The 22,578-nt window shown below is 37.1% G+C and overlaps 1 protein-coding gene across 6 annotated transcripts in view; it reads right to left on the bottom strand.

Moving 5' to 3' along the window:
- Positions 1 to 135: 135 nt before the first annotated feature.
- Positions 136 to 22,578, bottom strand: part of MAPK8 (mitogen-activated protein kinase 8) — a 98,647-nt gene continuing 76,204 nt past the window's right edge. The window contains exons 6-12 of one of the 6 annotated variants that reach the window (XM_069572432.1): positions 20,353 to 20,518; positions 16,561 to 16,632; positions 15,066 to 15,248; positions 14,639 to 14,763; positions 14,019 to 14,082; positions 10,559 to 10,636; positions 136 to 4,664 (exon numbers count right to left, since the gene is read on the bottom strand). In XM_069572432.1, the coding sequence (XP_069428533.1) occupies positions 4,519 to 4,664; positions 10,559 to 10,636; positions 14,019 to 14,082; positions 14,639 to 14,763; positions 15,066 to 15,248; positions 16,561 to 16,632; positions 20,353 to 20,518 (834 nt within the window). In that variant the 3' untranslated portion in view covers positions 136 to 4,518. Of the gene's footprint in view, positions 4,670 to 10,558; positions 10,637 to 14,018; positions 14,083 to 14,638; positions 14,764 to 15,065; positions 15,252 to 16,560; positions 16,633 to 16,976; positions 17,049 to 20,352; positions 20,519 to 22,578 lie in introns of all 6 variants that reach the window. The other 5 variants (XM_069572433.1, XM_069572434.1, XM_069572435.1 and 2 more) reach the window with 5 other exon arrangements.

Raw genomic sequence — 22,578 nt, 5'->3', positions numbered from 1 at the left:
ATAAAATCCAAATCTAAGAGACTTGCCCTAGTATCCCTTTAATCCCAAATCCATAGGAAATCTGATACCTGCTCAGAAAAACTTTTTACCAAAAATTTGTATTTTGTTTTCAATGAAAAACTCTTAATTTCATAATTTTCATATCACTTTTTTCTTTTTTATTTAAAATATTATAACCAATTAACATACTAAGATAACATTGTTTACATTCCAGTGGTGCATGTTTAATGACTAGGGCATGAAGGATTAAAAACCACAATAATTATCTCAGCATTCCCTACAAAGCGCCCCATTCTGTTTTGTCTAGAGGAGGGGAGAGGAGAGGGATTGGAACACAGGGAAGGGAGCGGAATGAAAAGGAATGGCATCATACAGGGAGAAAAGCAAATGTCGATTATCATACTTAGGTTTCAGGTTTCAGAACCTGTTGAACAGGATAAACTATGAGAAAATAGATGTCACAGTCCAGGTAGACAGCTAGTTCAGTTTTAACTTCATCATTCGGCTAAAAGATTAAGAGCTTCTCAAAAATATACCAAATATCGGGCCTACAAAAGTAATTTATTTCTTCGTAAAATTTACTAAGATTTATTCCTTTTGTAAAATGTAAAGAATGGACTGATATCACGAGCAGGTTTCTACTTACAAAAAGAGACAGTAATAACGTCCAACGAGCACATCTAACACAATTTTCTAAGATACATAGTGAAAGATTTTACAGGTGAGTCTCTCTTACTGATGCAAGGTATATATTTTACATACTTACTGGTATAGTGTTAACACTGGCTATAAAGTACTTAACACACATAATTCACACTCAGTGAAGATCTAACAGTAAGGGCAACTGCTTACGTGGGAAAGCATAGAAAATTAGTGTGAGGTAGTTCAATAAAAACCTAGTTTAATTTGTAAGTTACTGTGAGAATAGAACATTGTGCAAAACTAACCCACAGGTAATATTTCTCAGAAGTTCCAGTAATGAAGAGAATCTAAATCGGAAATGGCCAGAAAGTGTTACTCTTACTAGACTCTCCTTAAGAGCACTTAACTAAGAGCAAGTTAGTTTGAAACTAATTAGGACGTTTTTTTCCTTACCAGTTTTTTAATCATACCCCAAACTATACATTTCTGCTTCAATGCCCTTTACCCCTTCATCTTTCATGCTATTCAGGAAAAATTAGTTTCCTCTGATTCAGGAAAAACCTAAGAGAGATCAGTAGAAACACAAGTATACTAAAATGTAACGGGTCCAGAGGCAACACTTAAGGGCTGCTAATGACAGGACAGTGGTGTCTGGTTTTCCTACTGGCAAGTTTCCTGGGGTCACGGGGCGTCATGCATTCACTCTACAGCTAGTGTGTGACTAATGAACAACACTCACAAACAAACTACAACAGTATTCTTGAAAATAGACTATGCTTTTACCTCAACATGTTGTACAGGCTTATGTCTAGGCAACAGTGAGTAGTTACATCCTCACAGTGTAGCACATACTGGCCGATAGTGTCTACCAAGTCTTATCTGTAACCCCAAATGGCTTCATTCGCCTGCTGCTGATTGCACTATCAGATATCCACATCCTCTTCACCTTCACCTTTTTAGACAACACAACAGGATCAGCATGGAAAAAAATAACAAAAGGGCTTATGGGAAAGTCTGCTGTTTTACATGCAATCAAGCTTCTTGCTATTGTTAAGGGGGTTGTGTGACAGCCTTCTCACTTAAGAGGCTGGCATTTCTCTTAGGAAGTCTGGTGTGAATACACTGTGCCTTTACCAACATAGGGCATGCATACCGGGAACAATCAGCGGCTGAGGGTGTATAACAAAATGAGAACTGTAGCAAACAGTACGAAAGCGCTGAGATGCTCTATTTTTGCCTGTTATAATTCAGCAATCCCAACAATACAATCATTTAACAAATGGTCAGTTTATATTAGAGGGTCACAGAGTAGTAACCAGGAAGAAATACACAGACAGAATTACTTTCCTAACCTATAACGCTGAATAATAAATCTTGGTCTAAATAATTTTCTGACAGTAAGACCATGGGTATATTAAGTATATAAAGTTGAAAACCCAAAGTTATAAGATAAGCAAGGTGGTTTTACGTAAATACTGCTTGACAGAAATCTTATTTCCACTTATTTAAAAGGTGTTTAAGATGTTTTAAAGTTTCAAAAACTTCTAAAACTAAAAAGAACTAGCCCATCTTTAGCTTATTTGACACAGTTAGAGAAGAGGGAAAGTTGTATTGAGATACTGCATTTTAAAAACCCAGGGCACACAACACTTACAGACTTTGTTTTTAGGATGTATCTTAAGTCTACATGACTATTAAGAGTTTTGTTTTCTCTCAATCAACTGAAACATGCTGGGTGGCAAGTGGAGCTGGCATTTACAACAAATGATACTGTTAAAACACCTGGTTTTCCTTGCTTAACCAACACCTGAGCCAAGAGATGGCTCATCAGCAAGGAAGCAGAAAATGAAGGGAATCTTCTGGGAGCATGTCAGTTGTTAAAGTGCAACAGTGAAATAATCTATTCTATAGAAATAAAGCTAGGTAACTGTCAAGCTAATAAAACCTCAGCACATTCGTGCTCAAATTCTCCTGAAACTGCAAATCCAATCCTGTTTCTACAATTCAAGAGGTGTCATAGTCTCAAAACTTTATTTTGCCTAATAAAATTAATGCACCCTGTCATATGAGTAGAAAAGGAATAAAAAGACTGCCACTTCGAAAGAGGCTGGAAATCATGGCTTAAACAATCAAAAACAATCTTACTATTTTAAAACATATAAAATGGCTGTTAATGTATTTTGATCCTATATATTGCACATTAACAATGACCTAAAATACCTTATTCAAAAGGAATTTTGCACTGAATACATGAATACCGTGCCAAGTGGACGTTCATATGCCACACGTTGAATCGCACCAGTTCCTACTCCTGCTGGTCATTAATTCCATTGGGCATTCTGCCTAGAACTTTTTGCTTATTTAAGTATGCATTTCCCAGTTCATTACAAGAAATCCCTCTTGTTCCAAAAATAATAAAAAGTGCCTGGGGCATTACAGACAACATATTTCAGAGATAATGAGACTTCAATGACATTTTACTTAAGAAAAATTCTGTTATAGAGAAATAATTTTGCAGATATAAAATGTAAACAATTAACATACAACTGTCAGGAGCAGCACCATTCTTACACTATTCAACATCCACATCGTGTGTTTTATTGAAAATTAGGTATTAAAAAAAATGAAAGACTCAGACTAAATAACTACCACTTATGCCTGCTCTGCTCAATATGAAGAAACAGTCCTTAGAAAATGATATCCTATATATGGCTGTGTGCTACTATTTTCAGATGAACGGTATATTGCTCATTTTATACATCACCTACAGAAATCTAAGTAGGCTTTGGAACCTCCCAACAGCTAGTATAAATATGATTACGCCACAGGTAGAATCAAATGGCCAGAAACACCCTGAGAACTGGTGCTCAACTGACTGACACTCGAACAGGAGACTGAATAGGTCCAAGGGCCCGAGGCTGTAGGAAAGAGAAAGACCAGACTCTAGATCATTGCTAGGACCTACAGCCTGAGTAGATTAACTCAGTGTATACAAAAACAGGCTCACAGCTAGTACAGGTGAACCATCTGTTTATTTGCGTTGAAATGTATTATTCATGAAGTATCCTCTTGACTTTATGTGATCATAAGCTTTGAGCATGCCACAAATTTGCAGGAAACACCATATTCTCTTACTGTACTGTTGGTGGGTGGGATACGGGGATAGGAAGATGGTGGTAGATGCCCAACACTTTCAAAGACATGCTCTGAGTTATTCTGCCATTCAGATGATGGGGCTTTTGCCAAAATTCACATAGGATTACCTATCAGTTGTATGTAACTAAATTAGAATTGGCAAGTAGCAAATATTGGAGGTTTTTTTTTTTTTTTTTAAAAAACACGTTCATCATTTACAGTAGTTATTCCTGAATATAACTGGCTACAGGTTATTTTCCCTCACTCCTCTGGGGTTATTTCATTGATAAGCACATAACCCTAAAGGATAGCATCATGAACAAAACATTTGAAATAAATTCTAATAAAAAAAACTATAAAATCTTAAATAATTCATGATATAGGCAAGTCACCACATAATAGTTGCTTTGATAAACAAAATCTTACAAATTCAGTAAAAAAAAAAAATCAGCAGCATAAGATAAAGCAAATATGCAAAAATTTTAAACCATGATAAAATAATTAGGTTTACATTATACAGTTAATTACAGCAAAAATACACAGTTCTGTTGCTGTTTTAAAACACAACTTAAATTTTAAATTACATCACTTGAAATTAAAAAAAATAAACTACTTTACTACAAAATGAATTCTACATTTTTGAAAAATCACTCAAAAATAAGACCACTGAATTGTTTTCAAAGTAGTTCTATCAATGACTAAACAACTCCCCATCCCTCCCACCCCCCAAGGCCCAAGTAGTCATCTACAGCAGCCCAGAGGCCCAGCCGACGCTTCTAGACTGCTGTCTGTATCCGAGGCCAAGGTCGGATCTGTTGACATTGAGGACACATCATTGGCAGACGACGATGATGACGGACGCTGAGAGCCACTGGTCACTGCTGCACCTGTGCTGAGGAACAGAACAGCGAATCAGTTGCAGACAGAGTTGCAGATGGAGCTACCAGTACTGCGCTGACTGCCTCCAGTGGTCAATAATTTTTCTTTTGGTTTTAAAAGGCTCACTAAAAATAACCACAAGTGACACACAGCACAACACTAACTTACAAACAGTTCACTGCAAGCTACGGGGCGAGAATTCGGAAAATGTCTGGAAACCTGGAGCCCCTGCCCTTTCTACTAATTTTTCAATTTCAGACGAGAATTATTCAAGACAAGAATTCTCAACTCCAAGCAATATTTAGAAACAGTCCTATAGCAAGATTCATGAACTCGCTTCAGACTGCGTGTGAATAATACTGATAATACATGCAAAACTGTCTGTATTGCATTTTGCTGTAGAGAGGGTCTCAAGGGATGTGTGACTCAAACAGTTAAAAAACTACAGCCCTAATAAATGTAAACTGGTGCAGCTTCTATGGAAAAAGAGTATGACGGTTCCTCAAAAATTAAAAAGAAAACTGCCATTCAGTTCAGTTGCTCAGTCATATCCGACTCTTTGTGACCCCACGGACTGTAACACGCCAGGCTTCCCTGTCCATCACCAACTCCCGGAGTTTACTCAAACTCATGTCCACTGAGTTGGTGATGCCATTCAACCATCTCATCCTCTGTCGTCCCCTTCTCCTCCCACCTTCAATCTTTCCCAGCATCAAGGTCTTTTCCAATGAGTCAGTTCTTCACATCAGGTGGCCAAAGTATTGGGAGTTTCAGCTTCAGCATCAGTTCTTCCAATGAATATTCAGGACTGATTTCCTTTAAGATGGACTGGTTGGGTCTCCTTGCAGTCCAAGGGACTCTCAAGAGTCTTCTCCAACACCACAGTTCAAAAGCATCAATTCTTTGGTGCTCAGCTTTCTTATAGTCCTACTCTCACATCCATACATGACTACTGGAAAAACCATAGCTTTGACTAGTCAGACCTTCGTTGCCAAAGTAATGTGTTTGTTTTTTAATTAGCTGTCTAGGTTGGCCATAACTTTTCTTCCAAGGAGCAACCGTCTTTTAATTTCATGTCTGCAGTCACCATCTGCAGTGATTTTGGAGCCCAAGAAAAAAAGTCTGTCACTGTTTCCCCATCTATTTGTCATGAAGTGATGGGACCGGATGCCACGATCTTACTTTTCTGAATGTTGAGTTTTAACTTAACTTTTTCACTCTCCTCTTTCAATTTTCATCAAGAGGCTCTTTAGTTCTTCTTCACTTCCTGCTTAAGGGTGGTGTCATCTGCATATCTGAGGTTATTGATATTTCTCCTGGCAATCTTGATTCCAGCTTGTGCTTCTTCCAGTCCAGCGTTTCTCATGATGTACTCCGCATATAAGTTAAATAAGCAGGGTGACAATATACAGCCTTGACGTCCTCCTTTTCCTATCTGGAACTAGTCTGTTGTTCCATGTCCAGTTCTAACTGTTGTTTCCTGACCTGCATACAGATTTCTCAGGAGGCAGGTCAGGTGGTCTAGTATTCCCATCTCTTTCAGAATTTTCCAGTTTGTTGTGGTCCACACAGTCAAAGGCTTTGGCATAGTCATAAAGCAGAAGTAGATGTTTTTCTGGAACTCTCTTGCTTTCTTGATGATCCAACGAATATTGGCCATTTGATCTCTGATTCCTCTGCCTTTTTAAAATCCAACAGTCCACATACTGTTGAAGTCTGGCTTGAAGAATTTTGAGCGTGACTTTGCTGGCGTGTGAGATAAGTGCAACTGTGTGGCAGTTTGAGCATTCTTTGGCATTGCCTTTCTCTGGGATAGGAATGAAAACTGACCTTTTCCAGTCCTGTGGCCACCACTAAGTTTTCCAAATTTGCTGGCATATTGAGTGCAGCACTTTCACAGCATCATCTTTTAGGATTTGAAATAGCTCAACTGGAATTCCATCACCTCCACTAGCTTTGTTCGTAGTGATGCTTCCTAAGGCCCACTAGACTTAGCATTCCAGGATGTCTGGCTCTAGGTAAGTGATCACACCATCATGATTATCTGGATCATGAAGATCTTTTTTGTACAGTTCTTCTGTGTATTCTTGCCACCTCTTCTTAATATCTTCTGCTTCTGTTAGGTCCATACCCTTTCTGTCCTTTATTGTGCCCATCTTTGCATGAAAAGTTTTGAGGTTCCTCAAAAAACTAAAAAGAAAACTGCCATATGATCCATCAATCCCACTCCTAGGCATATATCCAGACAAAACTATAATCTGAAAAGACAGCATTCACTGCAGCACTATTCACAACAGCCAAGACACAGAAGCAGCCTGTATGTCCAATAACAGATCAATGGATAAAGACATGGCGCGCGCGCACACACACACACACAGACAGACACACACGTGCGTGCACACGCACACACACAAAGACACACAGACACACACACACATCTTGGAATACTACTCAGCCATAAAAAATAACAAAATAAAGTGATCTGCAGCAATATGGATGGCCTAGAAATTATCATTCTAAGTCAGAAAAACAACTACCATATGATATCATTTATATGTGGACTCTAAAATATGACAAATGAATTTATCTATGAAACAGAAAAAGACTCACAAGGAGAACAGGCTGGTAGTTGGCCAAAATAAGGGGGGTGAGGGTGGCTGGACAGGGAGTGTGAGATGAGCAAGGGCAAACTACTGTATATACGGATAACTGAAGCACTTTGCTATATTCCAGAAACACAACATTGTAAATCAATTATACTTCAATAAAATAAATGTTTTTAATAAAACACCTGCCCTAATAAAAAATGCTTCATGACATCTTCTCACTGTAAAGTACAAACCATCCTTCTGATACATCCTGTTTTAAAGCAAAAGCCAGGACAAAGACTAAAATCATTTTAATTCGAAGGATCCTTGGTCCAGCTGCTCCATCTGGTTACATGACTTGCCAGAGCCACACAAGTGCTCCAGATAGGGAAACTCAGGTCTTGCTATTTCTGTTCTAGTAAGTACTTGATAAATGTACACATGGGCTTCATAAAGAGATAAAAGTAGGGGAGACTCTTTTCCTTTACCAAAAGTATAGCCTAACAAGCATTTCCTGGATTTTAAAAAGTAAGAGGAATACTTAACCTACAGAAACATTCTCACAGTGCAACTGGGTCAGGAAGAAGAAATGACATTATGGGGTGGGGAATATGACCCGTGACTCATGCAATGGACAAGAGCTTTTGAACTACATGATCACTAAATAGGAATCATTCCAAATATGAGTATATTAAATAATGCAAGTTATACAGAAGTTCTTAAGAACACATTTATGGAATAAAAAGCAACAGTTTTCAAACTGAGTAATAAAAATTTCTAGGGGTGAGTTTCAGGAACCCAGTGATGTTAAAACCTAGCGAGTTGAAAACCACTGCTCCAGAACCCAGTACCTCAGTGTTTGAAATTATCCCTCCTTTCTGTCCAATGACAAGAAATAAAACATTAAAGTATGAGCGGTCCTCTGAGAGCTTGTCTTCAAGTCCAGCAATGAACTAACTAGAGGCCTTGGAACAGGCAAATCTCTAGGGCGCTGGGGCAGGGGCTGGGAGACAGAGGAGAATGAAACCTCAAGGGACGGAGCGGGCAATGGGAGGCGCACTGGGAAAGGAGGTGCATGGGATGCCTCAGGCCGGCAGGAGAGAGGAGAAGGAGGGGTGAGACCTCAGATTCCAGACCCAGGAGCCTATCGGGCTCCCAGTCACAGCGAGATGATGATACCAAACTTTTAAAAGTTCAATTCTGAGTATCACTTAGAGTCTTTCATCTACAGATTAAAATCACTTCAGAAAAAAAAAAAGTTCAATTCGTACACTATAGGATGCACCTTTTCTGACCAGAGTATACAATCCCATGGATAGCTTCAAAGACCTGTACTGAAACAGTCAAATCATAAAAGTGTTTTATCACATATACTTTCTCATGCCTCTATTTTTTATCCAAATTTTATTTTATCCAAATTTCTTAATCTAATAAAAATTAAAATTTAAATGCATCATAAATTAAACTTTTTAATCTGAAAATCAAATACCTAAGGGAAAAAAACTTGTTTATTTCTGACCTTTCAAGCAATATAGTAAATTTTCAGTAAATTCTCTGAATGGCAATAATATGGAAAAATCTTTAATTTATCTGTATTTGAAAGTCTTCAATTTCTGGATCTGATATCTTTAATTTCAGGTATCTACCATTTCCCTCTCTGTTACTGTCTACATACTCAAAGGCATGCAAACTCATTTTAATATTACCTAAACCAAAATAAAGACAAGATGAAATCCAGGGGGCTAAATTATATATTTACTTTTTAAAATCAAGACAAAATGGTGTTATGAATTCCTGATATTTTGAGTAAGTCAATTGTTTCTTCTGTTTTTGCATATAATCAAGAACTGAATATTTTTACAGCATTAATTTACTAACGCTCTTTGCAAGCTGTAACTGAGAATCTAGAAAATGTCTAGAAACTTGTAGTCCTGTCCTTTCACTTACTTAGTCACTAAATTAAAGGTTGTCTAGGATTCAAAATTTTTACTTATAAATTAAGAATACAACTGCTGTATCTATCTCATGAGGTGATTAAGTTTACTCAAACATTTGACACGATGTGCCACTGACTAGGATATTATGCTAAAGTATAAAACTCTCCTAAATAATGGATTTTTCAAATCCGATTTGAGCCTCCATCATGAACAATTCACTTATATGACTACTGCATATCAATTACAAAGCCAATTAATTAACTCAGTTATTAAAGCATTTATAATAGACCCTTTGTTACAACTAATTGTAGGTATAAGCTGTCAAAATTTATATTTTCAATTTATATTTGCAAGAGAATCTGTATTATAATTTGGAAGACTGCATTTCTGATCAAGGGTTTAAAAAACAAAGAATTAAAATATAAGCAAAAATGTCATAGAAAGCTACAAAAATTAAATATATGTTTACAGTACAAAAAACTGGGTACCTGAAACTACAGTTATAAATATTACTTCATAAACAAGATGCTAGATATCCAATTTTTTTCTTAGAATTATTATATAAGAGTTTTAGAAGGATGATTAAAACGGCACAGTTTTACTCTAATTCAAGACCTATCAGTTGAAACAGTATTCTTCAAGACTCAGCTCAAATTTAATCTCTCCCTAACCTTTGTAGCCAGAAGTCTCTGCTGCCAGCCAGAGACCAAACTGGATGCTGGAAAAACCACGCCCTCTTGAGGTTACTGATACACATGGCTTTAAGTATTCACTTTTCTACACAAAAGATTTGTAGTCTTATATCATTTAACTTTTCTAAACTGTTTCCTCATCTGTAAAATGTGCATAAAAATCCCTTCCTTGGGGTTTTCCGGGGCTGAATGAAACGAAGAACAAAAACCACCTATGTCTATCCTGTGACACGCACTTACTATGCACATGTCACCTGACTTTTCCCTTAAATTCTTCCCACTTTTACAAGTACTAAAAGTTAACATGAGCTTATGATAAAAGAAAATGTTTAACTCATACAAAGCCAACATTCTTAAGAGATAGAATACCTTCTGACAGCAGTTTTAACAACAATAATGCCAACAATAAAGAAGATTTTAAATTTCAGTTCTTCACTGGGATGTCAGTATCACAGAAAAAAGATGCGCATTTTATGAAGTCAGTTACTGATACATTAGTACAATGTACTGATAGAACAGTGTGCCAGTGCTTTCAAATTTAACCACAGAAGCTGTACTCCTTACATTTACTGAACTTTGGATACTAATGGCAGCAAATAGAGAAAGAACTGAAAGTTTCACGCCACTGAAGATCACAACACAAGAAGTAAACTGTAATCATAACTAAGCTTATATTGTAACCAACCTAAAGGAGAGGGCTGCCCCCGTATAACTCCATTCTTGGTTCTTTCCTCCAAGTCCATAACTTCTTTGTATATCAATTCTGAAAAAGAGGTAAATAAAAACTTTTCAAAGTCTGACAGGCAATCTCCCAAGATAAGTATATGTTAAACAAAAAATTTTCACACACATTAAATAGTTCAAAAGGTGTCCTTGCAATGGTAGAAGGTTGAAAAGTGTCAACCAAAGGTTCAAAGGTGTTAATAACAATTTATCGATCCTCAACCATGAATTATATTGAAAGAAAAAAAATCTCTGTTGTAATATTCCAAAAGTTAGATTAAGGCAGATCTGAGGTTGTAAGTTTTATCTTCTATACTCCACCAGGACTTTACACTCTATCATGCTATACTAAAAATACTCATTTAATTCTCTCCATGAGGGCCTGATTCAAATTTGTCTCACTAACTCCTAATTCCCAATAGAGAATAGAGCCTGGCATAGAGCATGGTACACTGTAGGTACTTACCCAGATACCTGTTAAAAGATATAAATGCAAGAGTATATGGAACCTTCTTTAATCAGAAGAGAATACAAATACATTTTCATTAAAGGGAAAGAATCAGGTACCTATCCTTCAACACCTTCTGAGCTGAAGCACGGCCTATCATTACTATACAGATTTCTCCACGAGCATCTCGTTCCTTAGCTAGGCTTCTGGACGGCGGGTGGACGGCTGGCAGGGCCACTCCAACTGAAGAGAAAGAGCAGATGCTACCCTGCAGCGTATCCGGCCCCTGCCCTGTGTTCTTGGATGCGATCTGATGTCAAGTGTGATGTGCCTCATGAGTCTGCCTGTCAGCTTAAGGCCTTTCTGGAGTGTGCTAACACTGCCCTTACTCTTCTCAGGCCATGAAGCTCTTTGAGGACTGCATAAAAGCGACGAATGCTCTTCTGAGAAAAACGTGAACTCAGGAAGCGTGCACAGAGTTTCAAGGAATCTGTAACTCATTAGATTAGACATCTGATAAATGACTTCTGATCACAGGGTATGGTGATATTCAAGTTGACAATAAGGCAAAATAAGTGGATACAAGAGCTGGAGACACCAAAGTCTGCTTGCAATGGTAACCTACTTGAGCTAGGAAGAAGAAAAATAGGACGTCTTGATAGAGGCAAAAACGGGAGATGGCTTTAAGAAACAAAAAGGAATGATAAGCATTCCAGATAGGAGGATTAAAAAGAGAGAGAGAGAAAATAGTATCTCTTTGTAAAAAGCAACCTAGACAGGATATTAAAAAGCAGAGACATTATTTTGCCAACAAAGGTCTGTCTAGTCAAGGCTATGGTTTTTCCGGTGGTCATGTTTGGATGTGAGAGTTGGACTGTGAAGAAAGCTGAGCGCCGAAGAATTGATGCTTTTGAACTGTGGTGTTGGAGAAGACTCTTGAGAGTCCCTTGGACTGCAAGGAGATCCAACCAGTCCATCCTAAAGGAGGTCAGCCCTGGGATTTCTTTGGAGGGAATGATACTGAAGCTGAAACTCTAATACTTTGGCCACCTCATGCGAAGAGTTGACTCATTGGGAAGGACGCTGATGCTGGGAAGGGTTGGGGGCAGGAGGAGAAGGGGACGACCGAGGATGAGAAGGCTGGATGGCATCACTGACTCAATGGACATGAGTCTGAGTGAACTCCGGGAGTTGGTGATGGACAGGGAGGCCTGGCGTGCTGCGGTTCATGGGGTCGCAGAGTCAGACACGACTGAGCGACTGAACTGAACTGAAGGCAGAAGAACCAAAACTAATCAGGGGCACTAACCTGACAAACTAATCTGTAGTTAGTGGCTTTGGCAATGAATTTTTTCTGTTATGATGCTAAAAAAGGGAGTTTGTAGGTAGCTACTAAACTGCGTTTGGGTAGGAGAAAAAGATACAGAACAATAACAAGTATGTTTAAAGTAATCAAAAATCCTAGAAATATACAAATGAAAATACTATGTTTCACTGATTTTTAGACGTAGTTTTTTCAGTTAGCTTAATGGTGCAGTACAGCTGGCATTGTTTTCTCTCTCTTAGTGGTATATAATAGTGTGTTTTACACCTGGGGGCCTATTAAAATTCCACAAATTATCATGTATGTTTACTGTAAATGTAATGATATATAAAATATCAGGCTAGACATTTTAATACCTACTCTGATCCATAGTTTCTATACTCTCATATATTACATATTACACAGACAGATGTACTAGGTTCTACCTAATTCTATCATCTTGGTGGGCTGTACAGAACCTTATTAATACTATATGTCTCCCAAGTCACTGAGGGAAAACTAATTTCTGATTTATTCCGAAGAAAGAATCAACTTCATTCCTCCCAAATAAACATGTAAACGGACTACCTGCTTTGGTTTATACCTCCCAGTCCTTTTGCCTTCCAAGTATTTAGGTTCTTAGCTCTTACTAACATATCTTCTGTCCACCTGATTTTCAGTGACTTCTCCAAAGTCATGCAGATACAAAATTGGTCAAAATATTACATGACAGACAGCAATATAAATAGAAGCAAATGAGATCTAAGGGTAACTTGGCCCAAATGTCCCAGGGAATCTTTTAAAGAAAGAAATACTTTAACATTTCCAAGACTTTCAGAGCATTATTAATATTCAACCAAAGTAAAACACACACACACACACACTATTCAATTAGATATGCAAAGATTAAAAATTAACTCACTCTCTTGATGAGGGTGGGGGTAAAAGACATTCCTATACAACGCTGATGTGAGTGTAAACTGCTACAGTTTCTTCAGAGAGTAATTAGGAACAGCTGAAAGCATCCTTTGGCCCACCGAATCTCCTTGCAAGGTTCTTCTCACAGGCATATTCTCAGATGTGCACAAGAACACTACAGAGTTGGCTGTAACAACCGCCGGCTAGACCCAGCTTAAATGCTCTTCACATGGCTGTTAGAGCCGCCCTGTGACACAGCGGCACAGCAGATCACTAACCAGCTATTAAAGCAGATGAGCCAGGTATAGGGAGCAAGAGGGAGTGGTCTCTAAAATATAGGACAGTATCGACAAAGCAACTGCGAGTTGTATAACAACTGTATGTGATTAAAACAGGGTGGGAGAGGAGAAGGGGGAGACATCAAACACACAGGTTTGTATACTTGCAGACTGTGAAAGAATATTAAAGTTCCTGAACGTACAAATGTGCCTTTGTCTGGGGTGGGGAATATAAGGCATTAAGTTAGTGAAGGAAGGAGGTTTAGTTTCTACTTCTGCAAAATAGTTTAAATCATATTATCAAATGTCAGTTATGAATAACAGAAAATGTCTTTCATCCCCCTAAAATGCTGACTGAGCAGGACAGGAAGCCAGCGCTCTCCCGGCTCCATCCGACAGAGTCTGGGGGACGATGACTGAGCAGCACAGAAGCCAGCGCTCTCCCGGCTCCCTCTGACAGTGTGGGGGACGTTACCTTTCCACTCCTCCACTGTGTGCTCCCTTTCATCTAGCTGCTTGTCAGGGATCTTTGGTGGTGGCTGAAAAACAAGGCAACAAAAACTGAGTCAGTTTCTTCAAAGTCTATAAATTCCTTACAATTACTTGAAATATTGACCATGCAGAAGCCTTGGAAACATACACCATTATACCAAGACTGATCCAACGATCAGTGCTGATTCTGTGCAGACAGACTAATTTGGGAAGACTCCATGACGGGAAAAAAGATGCTTAATAGTCTTTTTTTTTCTTGTTTTTGCAGCTATTGTATTTTATTTACATCATAGAATTGTGCTATGCTTTGGACACAATAATTTCTTTACAACAAAGTTACGATGTTTTCTCAAAGCGCTCAACATCATAGCTCAACTTACATGGTAATACGGCAAAAAGGCAAGAAACAATGGGAGGGAAGTTTATTTTGTGTAGGAGGTACTTGGATATGTTCATTCTCTAAAGGAATTTTTCATGCAAAAACAGAAAGCACCACCATCATTTATTTATATTTTTATTTAAAATTAAAAAAATATATACTCTAAACCTAACTTCAACTCTAAGAGTACAATATATTCTTCAAACATTCAGAAAAGAACTTACAGCTTCCGCTTCAGAAGGATCATACCAGACATTGATGTACGGGTGCTGGAGAGCTTCATCTACAGAAATCCTTTTAGATGCATCAATTACCAGCATTTTGGATAACAAATCCCTTGCCTGACTGGCTGCAAAAATAATAAGATGTTTATGTAACGTATCTTATAAGGTTTTAAAATTATCAATAAATTTCAGAAATCTGAAATTACCATGTACTAAAAAATGCTTTAAAAAGAATAGATTTACTATAAAATTAGGTCATACATATGATTAAAAATATAACTAAAAATAACTAAAACCTCACACTGTTCCATTACTCAGAAATACTGTTGAGTTACATCCCGTAACAATATAAATACACCCCCATAAACCTCCTCTTCAAACAGCCACCTACCCACAATGGAATTAAAGATATCATTTTTAAAAGTACCTTTAAGTTTGTTGTGTTCCGAGTCAGCTGGGAAAAGTACATCAGGGAAGAGCTTCTCAAAGCTATATCCAGCATACTTAGGTCTGTTTTCAACATAAGTCCTTACTGTTGGTTGTAGTTTCTTCATGAATTCAGGACATGGTGTTCCAAGCTGTTCAATAACTTTATTCCACTGATCAATATCTAGTATCAAGTAGCTAAGAAAAATACTGTGCATCTAATGTTCAACATATTAGTCATATCCATATTAAAATAACAAGAAAATAGCAATTTAAAATTCTAAGAAAGAATGTGGCAGTTATAAATCTTATAGCCACCTTGCAAAAGGCAATGACTGTAGGTGGACAGAAAGAATCAATGACAAGCTTTGTTAACCTTATTTACTAGGTGTATGTGTGTGTCTACTAATACTGATTTTCTCATAAAAATGGAAGCTTAAACTCACAAATTCCAAATACAAATGATGAGTGGCTCAAAGGAAAATGGTAATTCCTGCCCATATAGATTCTACATATAAACTGGACACAATTCTGAACACAGAATTTGCCTTTTCTTCTAGCTTATCAGAAAATGTGACTGCATTTCTGAGAAGATAAGAAATATTTATCATCTGTCCTTTTCTGAGTTTTCTAAATTAACAGAAAATAAGCAGCAGCAATAAAAATGATGGCATTCCTTTTTGCAATTCTTTGTTTAGCTTATGTTAACTAAAATATTTTAAAGCTCTGAAGTCTGAGAAAATGACTCACTATTTTGGTTAAGGTATAAGGCTAGAATTCCCTGGTTTCTTTCCTCCCAGTCTTTAGTCTTTATACTTCAAGTGCTCCCCATGGATTAAGACCTAAAACTTTCTTACTATAACCCAATGAATACGGTTTCTCCCATTTGTCTTCTTAAAACAATTCTAAGTGTCACTAGCTGATAAACACAATAACAGATCAATGTTACTACAAATATCAGTAGTCAGATGAACAAAAATCATGAACCCAAATCTACTCATCACCATATACAACTGTTACTGCTGAAACTCTCAGATGAAAAGATCAGTATGTTATGTAGAGAAATGAGACAACAACCAAAAGACACAGAACACACAGAACATTAACAAAACAGAAGGTGGGGAGGACAAAACAAAAGGGTGACCAGGAACAACAATTCAAAATTCATATCATGTCCTAAGTACTTCTAGACTTACTCAAGTGTATAATTATTAGAAAAATTTAATGCAAGCCATGATTTTTGATTCAGGTTAAATAAATTAACTCAAAGCCAACAAGTAACTGTGGATAATTAACTTGAGTAGTTTTCAGAATTAACAAATGAGACAATCGGTGAGGGAAAGGAAAGTCTATGTCAAATAGCAGGTGGTATTTTAAAGAGTAATTTAACAATACTTTACTAGGGAGAGACAAAATACATTATACCTGATCAAGCTGAAGTGTTGTCTTACATTTTGACCTTTAGAAACTACATTTTAGGCCAAAGATAAGGATACGATCTGTACCTGGGAACAAAACACCACCTTTGATCATTTCTCCCATGATGCACCCAACTGACCAAATGTCAACTGAAAACAAAATGCAATGACATTAACATAAAGATTTTGGTTAAAATAAAAAAATATATAAACATTAAAAAAAATCACACACACCATGTATACTTCAAAATTAAAGAAAGCAGTACAAAATAAAAATGAGTGACAGTGAGTGTGCTCTACCTGCCAGCAGAGACTGTATGTCCTACTGCCGAATGCAGCCTACAAACATCTCAGACTCTGAACTATAACAGCCACAAACTTTACGTCTGTTTAAAAGAAACCCACATGTGTGGATGTACATACTCATTTTCATTAGGGAACATAAGGAAGCCCGTCACCTAACTGATCAAACTGCTGCAGCAGCGCAAGGATACAGTCCCTTCCTGGAAAGAGGATTTTGTGGCAAACCATTTCTCCCATAATGCACCCCACAGACCATAAATCCACTATATGTTTGCAGCACAAAAGAAGGAAAAGCAAAGCAAAAGGTCGTTAAAATCAAAGAAGCATAACATGACTGCTTTATATAAAAACTGCAAAACATCACAGAAAGAAAAAAGTGACTTTAATTTTAGCTAATGGAATAATTTAAAACATAAAATATTTTTCAAAAGGCTTTGATTCACAAAAGCAAATGTGAAGTGTAGCCTTTTAGCTACATATCTAATTTAAAGGGAGAGCTATGCACAGAAATCATATGATTTTAAAACCTATAGTTTGCCCCTGAAAATTTACTTACAAAATATGAAAATAAACCAACACAAATTTACAAATAAGGCTGAAAATGTACATGAGGTACCAAAATTTAAAAAATAAAACCTTGATACTATTTGGAGGTTCAACTGTGCATTATCCTCTCTCTTTAAGTAAAATAAAAGAAAAAAGCATGAGCAGAAACAGTCCAGCATATTAAAATATTTAACAGAAATAACGCTTCTATGAATAATTACAGTTAAAACATTAACCTAACGGTCTTCGGAAATTTTCAAGTTGGAGTTCATCAATCTGTTTTGAGAAGTGCTACGTTTACTCTGAATAGAAAATCATTTGTCTTCTTGGCAACACCATGTTGCATTTACTCTACTATCCCAAGTTCATAGAGAATGAACAAATAATCAAGAAAACACAGCAAAAAAAGTACATTTCATGTTTTCCACCTAAAGTGTTTTAAACTTGTAGAACTAAACCACTTTTGGTTTAAGAAGTTGGTTTCGGCTGAACACAGTATGAAAGCTCCCGCAAATTTATCATCTACAGAGTCTCCTACTAGACTTACTGACCCTTGCCGACTTTATTTATTTTGGCTACACGGGATGACCAAGGGTTGACCCGCGTCCCCTGTGGTAGAAGTAGGAGTCTTAACCACTGGACCACCAGGGAAATCCTGTGACGCTTGTTAATTTTAAATGAGAGTTCCAACCAATGTTGAAAAGAATGCGCCAGACACAGAAATGAGCAATTTGAGGATCTCCACCCATTTCATTAAAACTAACCACATACCCTGACACTTTATATCTTTGGGTTTGAAAACAGATAAAAAGAGAAGGTGCTTACAGTTTAATACAAGAAGGGGAAGAATAAGCAATTCGAAGGGAAGTTTTAGAAACTTGCATTTGTTTTTGCAGTCTGAAGACTTCAACTCTTTTAATAGCAAAAGAATAAAAGGGCAAGAATAGATGTTAGAGATGCACCTTTAACCATGCAGGACAACTTGGGAACTTAAAATCCATACTTTCTAGTACACTCATAAGGAGACTATTAGCTCATTACAGAATTTTAGGAGCTATATTTAGGAGTAAATTTTGGAAATCCTGTGGAACTAAAGTTTCTCTAAAATTTCACATTAGAATACATACAAATCTTTTTGTATCTATGGCATAATTCAACTTCCAAGGATAAAATTTTAGAGGGAAAGTTAATGTTTACCTATCAGTTCAGACAAAATTTTTTTCCAGGGTTTTCATTTCTGGCAAAAATCTATTACAACAATTTTTTCCTTGTGGATTTTATAGAGAATAGCAAGCTTTAGTTAGATATCTAGGACACAATTTATGTACATAATCTTGAGAAAAACATATTTTAAAACATTTCTAAAGCTACAAGCATGAGAGGCTATTGCAAGCACTGTCTGGGCAAATGAAGACTGTCCTCAGAATATGAAAAGCCTGATTCAAACATAAAAAGAGCTTTACAGGTCTAACTGCTCAGGCTATTTGGCAGTTTAAATATATCCCATTATCTCACTTTCCAAAAAGCTTTGAGGGTAGCTTGCAATAAAAGACATATATATAAAACAAGTCATTAAAACAGGTGTAGGATGGGTGAGAGGCGTCACTAAAAGGTGGAAGTTCTTATGCTTAACCTTGCTGGCCGATGTAGTTACCAACATTAAGCACTATATTTGACTCAGTTTCCTGGAGACTGAAGGAACACAATAAAGTGAGTCTATAGAATTCTTATCTAAGAAAGGAAAGTATGTCAACTCTTTGCATGATAGTTTTTCTTGGTGCTAATTTCTACTAGGGAGCGCCTAAGATCACAATTCCAAGACAAAGTGACACACTGCACATTATTTATGACAATCAGTGGTTTTACAGCAAATACTTTAAAAAACAATGATCATGCTGTCACTTAAAATAGCAATTCTCCAAAAAAAAAAAAAAAGTATAATACTAAATCTAACTCACTGGATTTTACAGGGTATAAGACAATTTTAGGTCAAGAGTAAGACAACAGAACAGCGTGTTTATTTAAGAACAAAAGAATAATACTGATAATAAATGTTTAAAGTGTTTTTAACTGGCTCAGATAAGAATATTAAGCTAAAATCCTTACTTCAAAGTTATCTTTTTTAGAAAAAAAGAATCCTCAAAACTGATTTGATACAGTTTCCTGATTCAGAGTGAACTGCTGTTTCAGAGTCTTTTGCTAGGAAAAATGTCTAGGTCCTACTTTATGAAGTATTTTTAATTATCACATTTTAAAAGTTAAAGTCAATAAAATCATGTGTAGACTTATCCATCTTCCAAATGACTGAGATTCAGCAAATTTATACCTTTCTTAGGTATAAATATGTGTATGTATAACATTTTTTTAAAATTCATGAACTACATGCCTGAGCATTTTCTTCAACCTAATTCTAGTGATAATTTATGTAACTGGCTATATTCGCACATAACGCCATTTCTTTAAGGCTGGACACAAGGGCTTTGATGAAACACCATTTCCTCTGAAAGGTCACCTTAAATTAATTATCCATCAGCTCTGCAGAACAGCCTTATTGTAGCTCTTAAAGTCTGCACTAAGTGCTACTGCTACTAACTTTAATGTCACAGGACAGGAAACGTGTGCAAATACCACTAATGTGAACCAAGATCACCACTAGAGACATGGCGGGTGCTGAGACGGGTCCACTGTATACTCCCTGTGCCCATGTTAGAGTGCTCATTTTCACGTTACAGGCAAGAAAATGCTATGTATTCTAGACATGTATTCTTACAGGGGCCATGGTAACAAATTCTTTATCCGATGGTTGTACTGATGGTTATGTATTTGTATTTAAATAAACAGGGGCCCCACGTTTTTCCAAACATTTATGACAAAATTTGTAGTTACTTCCAAACTCTTGATAAACACTTCAAACAGCGATAATTTTCTTTATGCATTTCAATTTAAGTATTTACATAAGAAATCTGATAAACAAAAGCAAATAAATCTGAACAGAATTTCAAGTAAATAGTGTTTGCTGACCGTTTTCTTTGTAGCCCATGCCTAGGATGACCTCAGGTGCTCTGTAGTAGCGAGTCACTACGTAAGGTGTCATCATAAAACTAGTTCCTGCAGTCCTGGCCAGTCCAAAGTCAAGAATCTTCAAAGTGCAGTCTGATTTTACTACTATATTACTGGGCTTTAAGTCCTTCAAAAATAAAAATACAAAAAATGACTGCTATGATATAAACAAATACTTTGCAGTCCACACGTTATGAATGAGATCTCTCATAAAACAGTTCATGCTAATTGTTCATTTTCCTCAAACTGTAACTGTTACCACTGCACAGATTCATCATAAACAGACAGATTTGAGAAACTAGCTTGAGGGCATTTTTAATTTACAAATACATACAGTAGTTATTAGAAGTTAGTAATGTTTTATTTGCTAGAAAATATGATTAGCTAGATACTTTCAATCAAGGGGTGTAAAAGCGATTTGGAATGGCATCTCAAAGCTCATGTAAGAACTTTTATGGTTAAATAAAGAGAGAATCATAAGTTAGCATTTATATTCACTTGTATACTAAATTACTAGCTTTTAAAATTCTCATTTTAAAATCACAGTAAGCTTTATATAGATATTCTGTATCAGCAATAGGCCATTCTATGTCAACCCAATCACATGTCATTTGACTTTTCAAATAGGCAAATGTTCAACTCTGAAGGACCAAAGTAATCATTACCAGTTTTCCCATCACTGATTTCTCACCCAAAATCATACAGATTTGTTCATACAATTTTTGACTGCCCACAGAGGTAGGACAGCCTTGTCCTGGTGCCACTAATCCATAAAATCACCTGCTGCTGATGCTACTAAGTAACGTCTGTGAAGAGCTACCCATGTGAACCCAACCTCAAGGAATTCTATGTTACAATCATAAAAAGACAGCGGCATAAATACTCAAGGCTTCCCGTTCAACCCATCTGGCCTTTTAGCTACCACGAATCCTATCATGAACGGAGAGACCGAAAAGAGCAGGCCTATAATTCACACATACTGAATATCAGTGATTAACAATACACAATACTGGCCTGAAAAACGATGGTTAACCACTCCTGCATGCCTACATCCAGCGCAGCATGTAACTGTCTTTAGCCTGTGCTGACAAGCAGTCACAGATGGCGTCAGAAGAGGTGCCACCTGTTTGTTGCTGCTGGTCAGCTGCTAAGTTGCGTCCGACTCTTGGCAACCCCATGGACTACGGCACGCCAGGCTCCTCTGTCCTCCACTATCTCCCAGAGTTGGCTCAAACTGATGTCCATTGAGTTGCTGATGCTGTCTATCTCATCCTCTGCCGCTCCCATCTCCTTTGCCTTCAATCTTCCCCAGCACCAGGTCTTTTCCAATGAGCTGGCTCTTCGCATCAGGTGGCCAAAGTATTGGAGTTACAGCTTCAGCAACAGTCCTTTCAATAAATATTCAGGGCTGATCTCCGTTATGACTGACTGGTCTAATCTCCCTGCAGTCCAAGGCTCAGCCTTCTTTATGGACCAACTGTCTCATCTGTACATGACTACAGGAAAAACCACAGCTTTGACTAGATGGACCTTTGTCACGAAAGCAGTGTCTCTGCTTTTTTAATATGCTGTCTAGGTTTGTCATGTCATCGACTGGTTTTATCAAATTAAAAATAAATATCAGCAGGCTTACTGGAACAGAGGATGAACATTTTTATCATTGCTATCCTATAAATATGTGGTCCTGATTTCCAAAATGCAATACCTCAGCAAAGAAACACTGCATGTTCAAAAATAAATATTATGAGCTTTGATGCTATTTCAATGTCTATCATGTTGGTTAATGATTTAATGGCTCATTGTAGTACTGCATTCTAGTCTAGGAATATGATTTCAACCTTAAACACTTTGGAAGAATTAAGAACAAAATAAAAAAAATTTTAAATAGTCGTTTTTTGTTAAGGGAAAGATACTTTCGAAAAAGAATGTCATCTGAAATTCACCGTTGTATTTCAATATGTATGGGCTTCCTGGTGGCAGAATAGTAAAGAATACGCCTGCCAATGCAGGAGATGCAGGTTCAATCCCTGGGTCAGGAAGATCCCCCGGAGTAGGAAATGGCAATCTACTTCAGTATTCTTGGCTGGAAAAGCCCATGGAGAGAGGAGCCTGGCAGGCTCCAGTCCACGGGTGGCAAAGAGCTGGACACGACTAAGTGCCCGAGGACACACACACGTGTCAGTGTTC

This window comes from Ovis canadensis, chromosome 25 (assembly GCF_042477335.2).
Source record: "Ovis canadensis isolate MfBH-ARS-UI-01 breed Bighorn chromosome 25, ARS-UI_OviCan_v2, whole genome shotgun sequence".
Taxonomy (NCBI): domain Eukaryota; kingdom Metazoa; phylum Chordata; class Mammalia; order Artiodactyla; family Bovidae; genus Ovis; species Ovis canadensis.
Note: the sequence above shows the minus strand (reverse complement) of the source record. Positions and strands in the feature narration are given on the sequence as shown.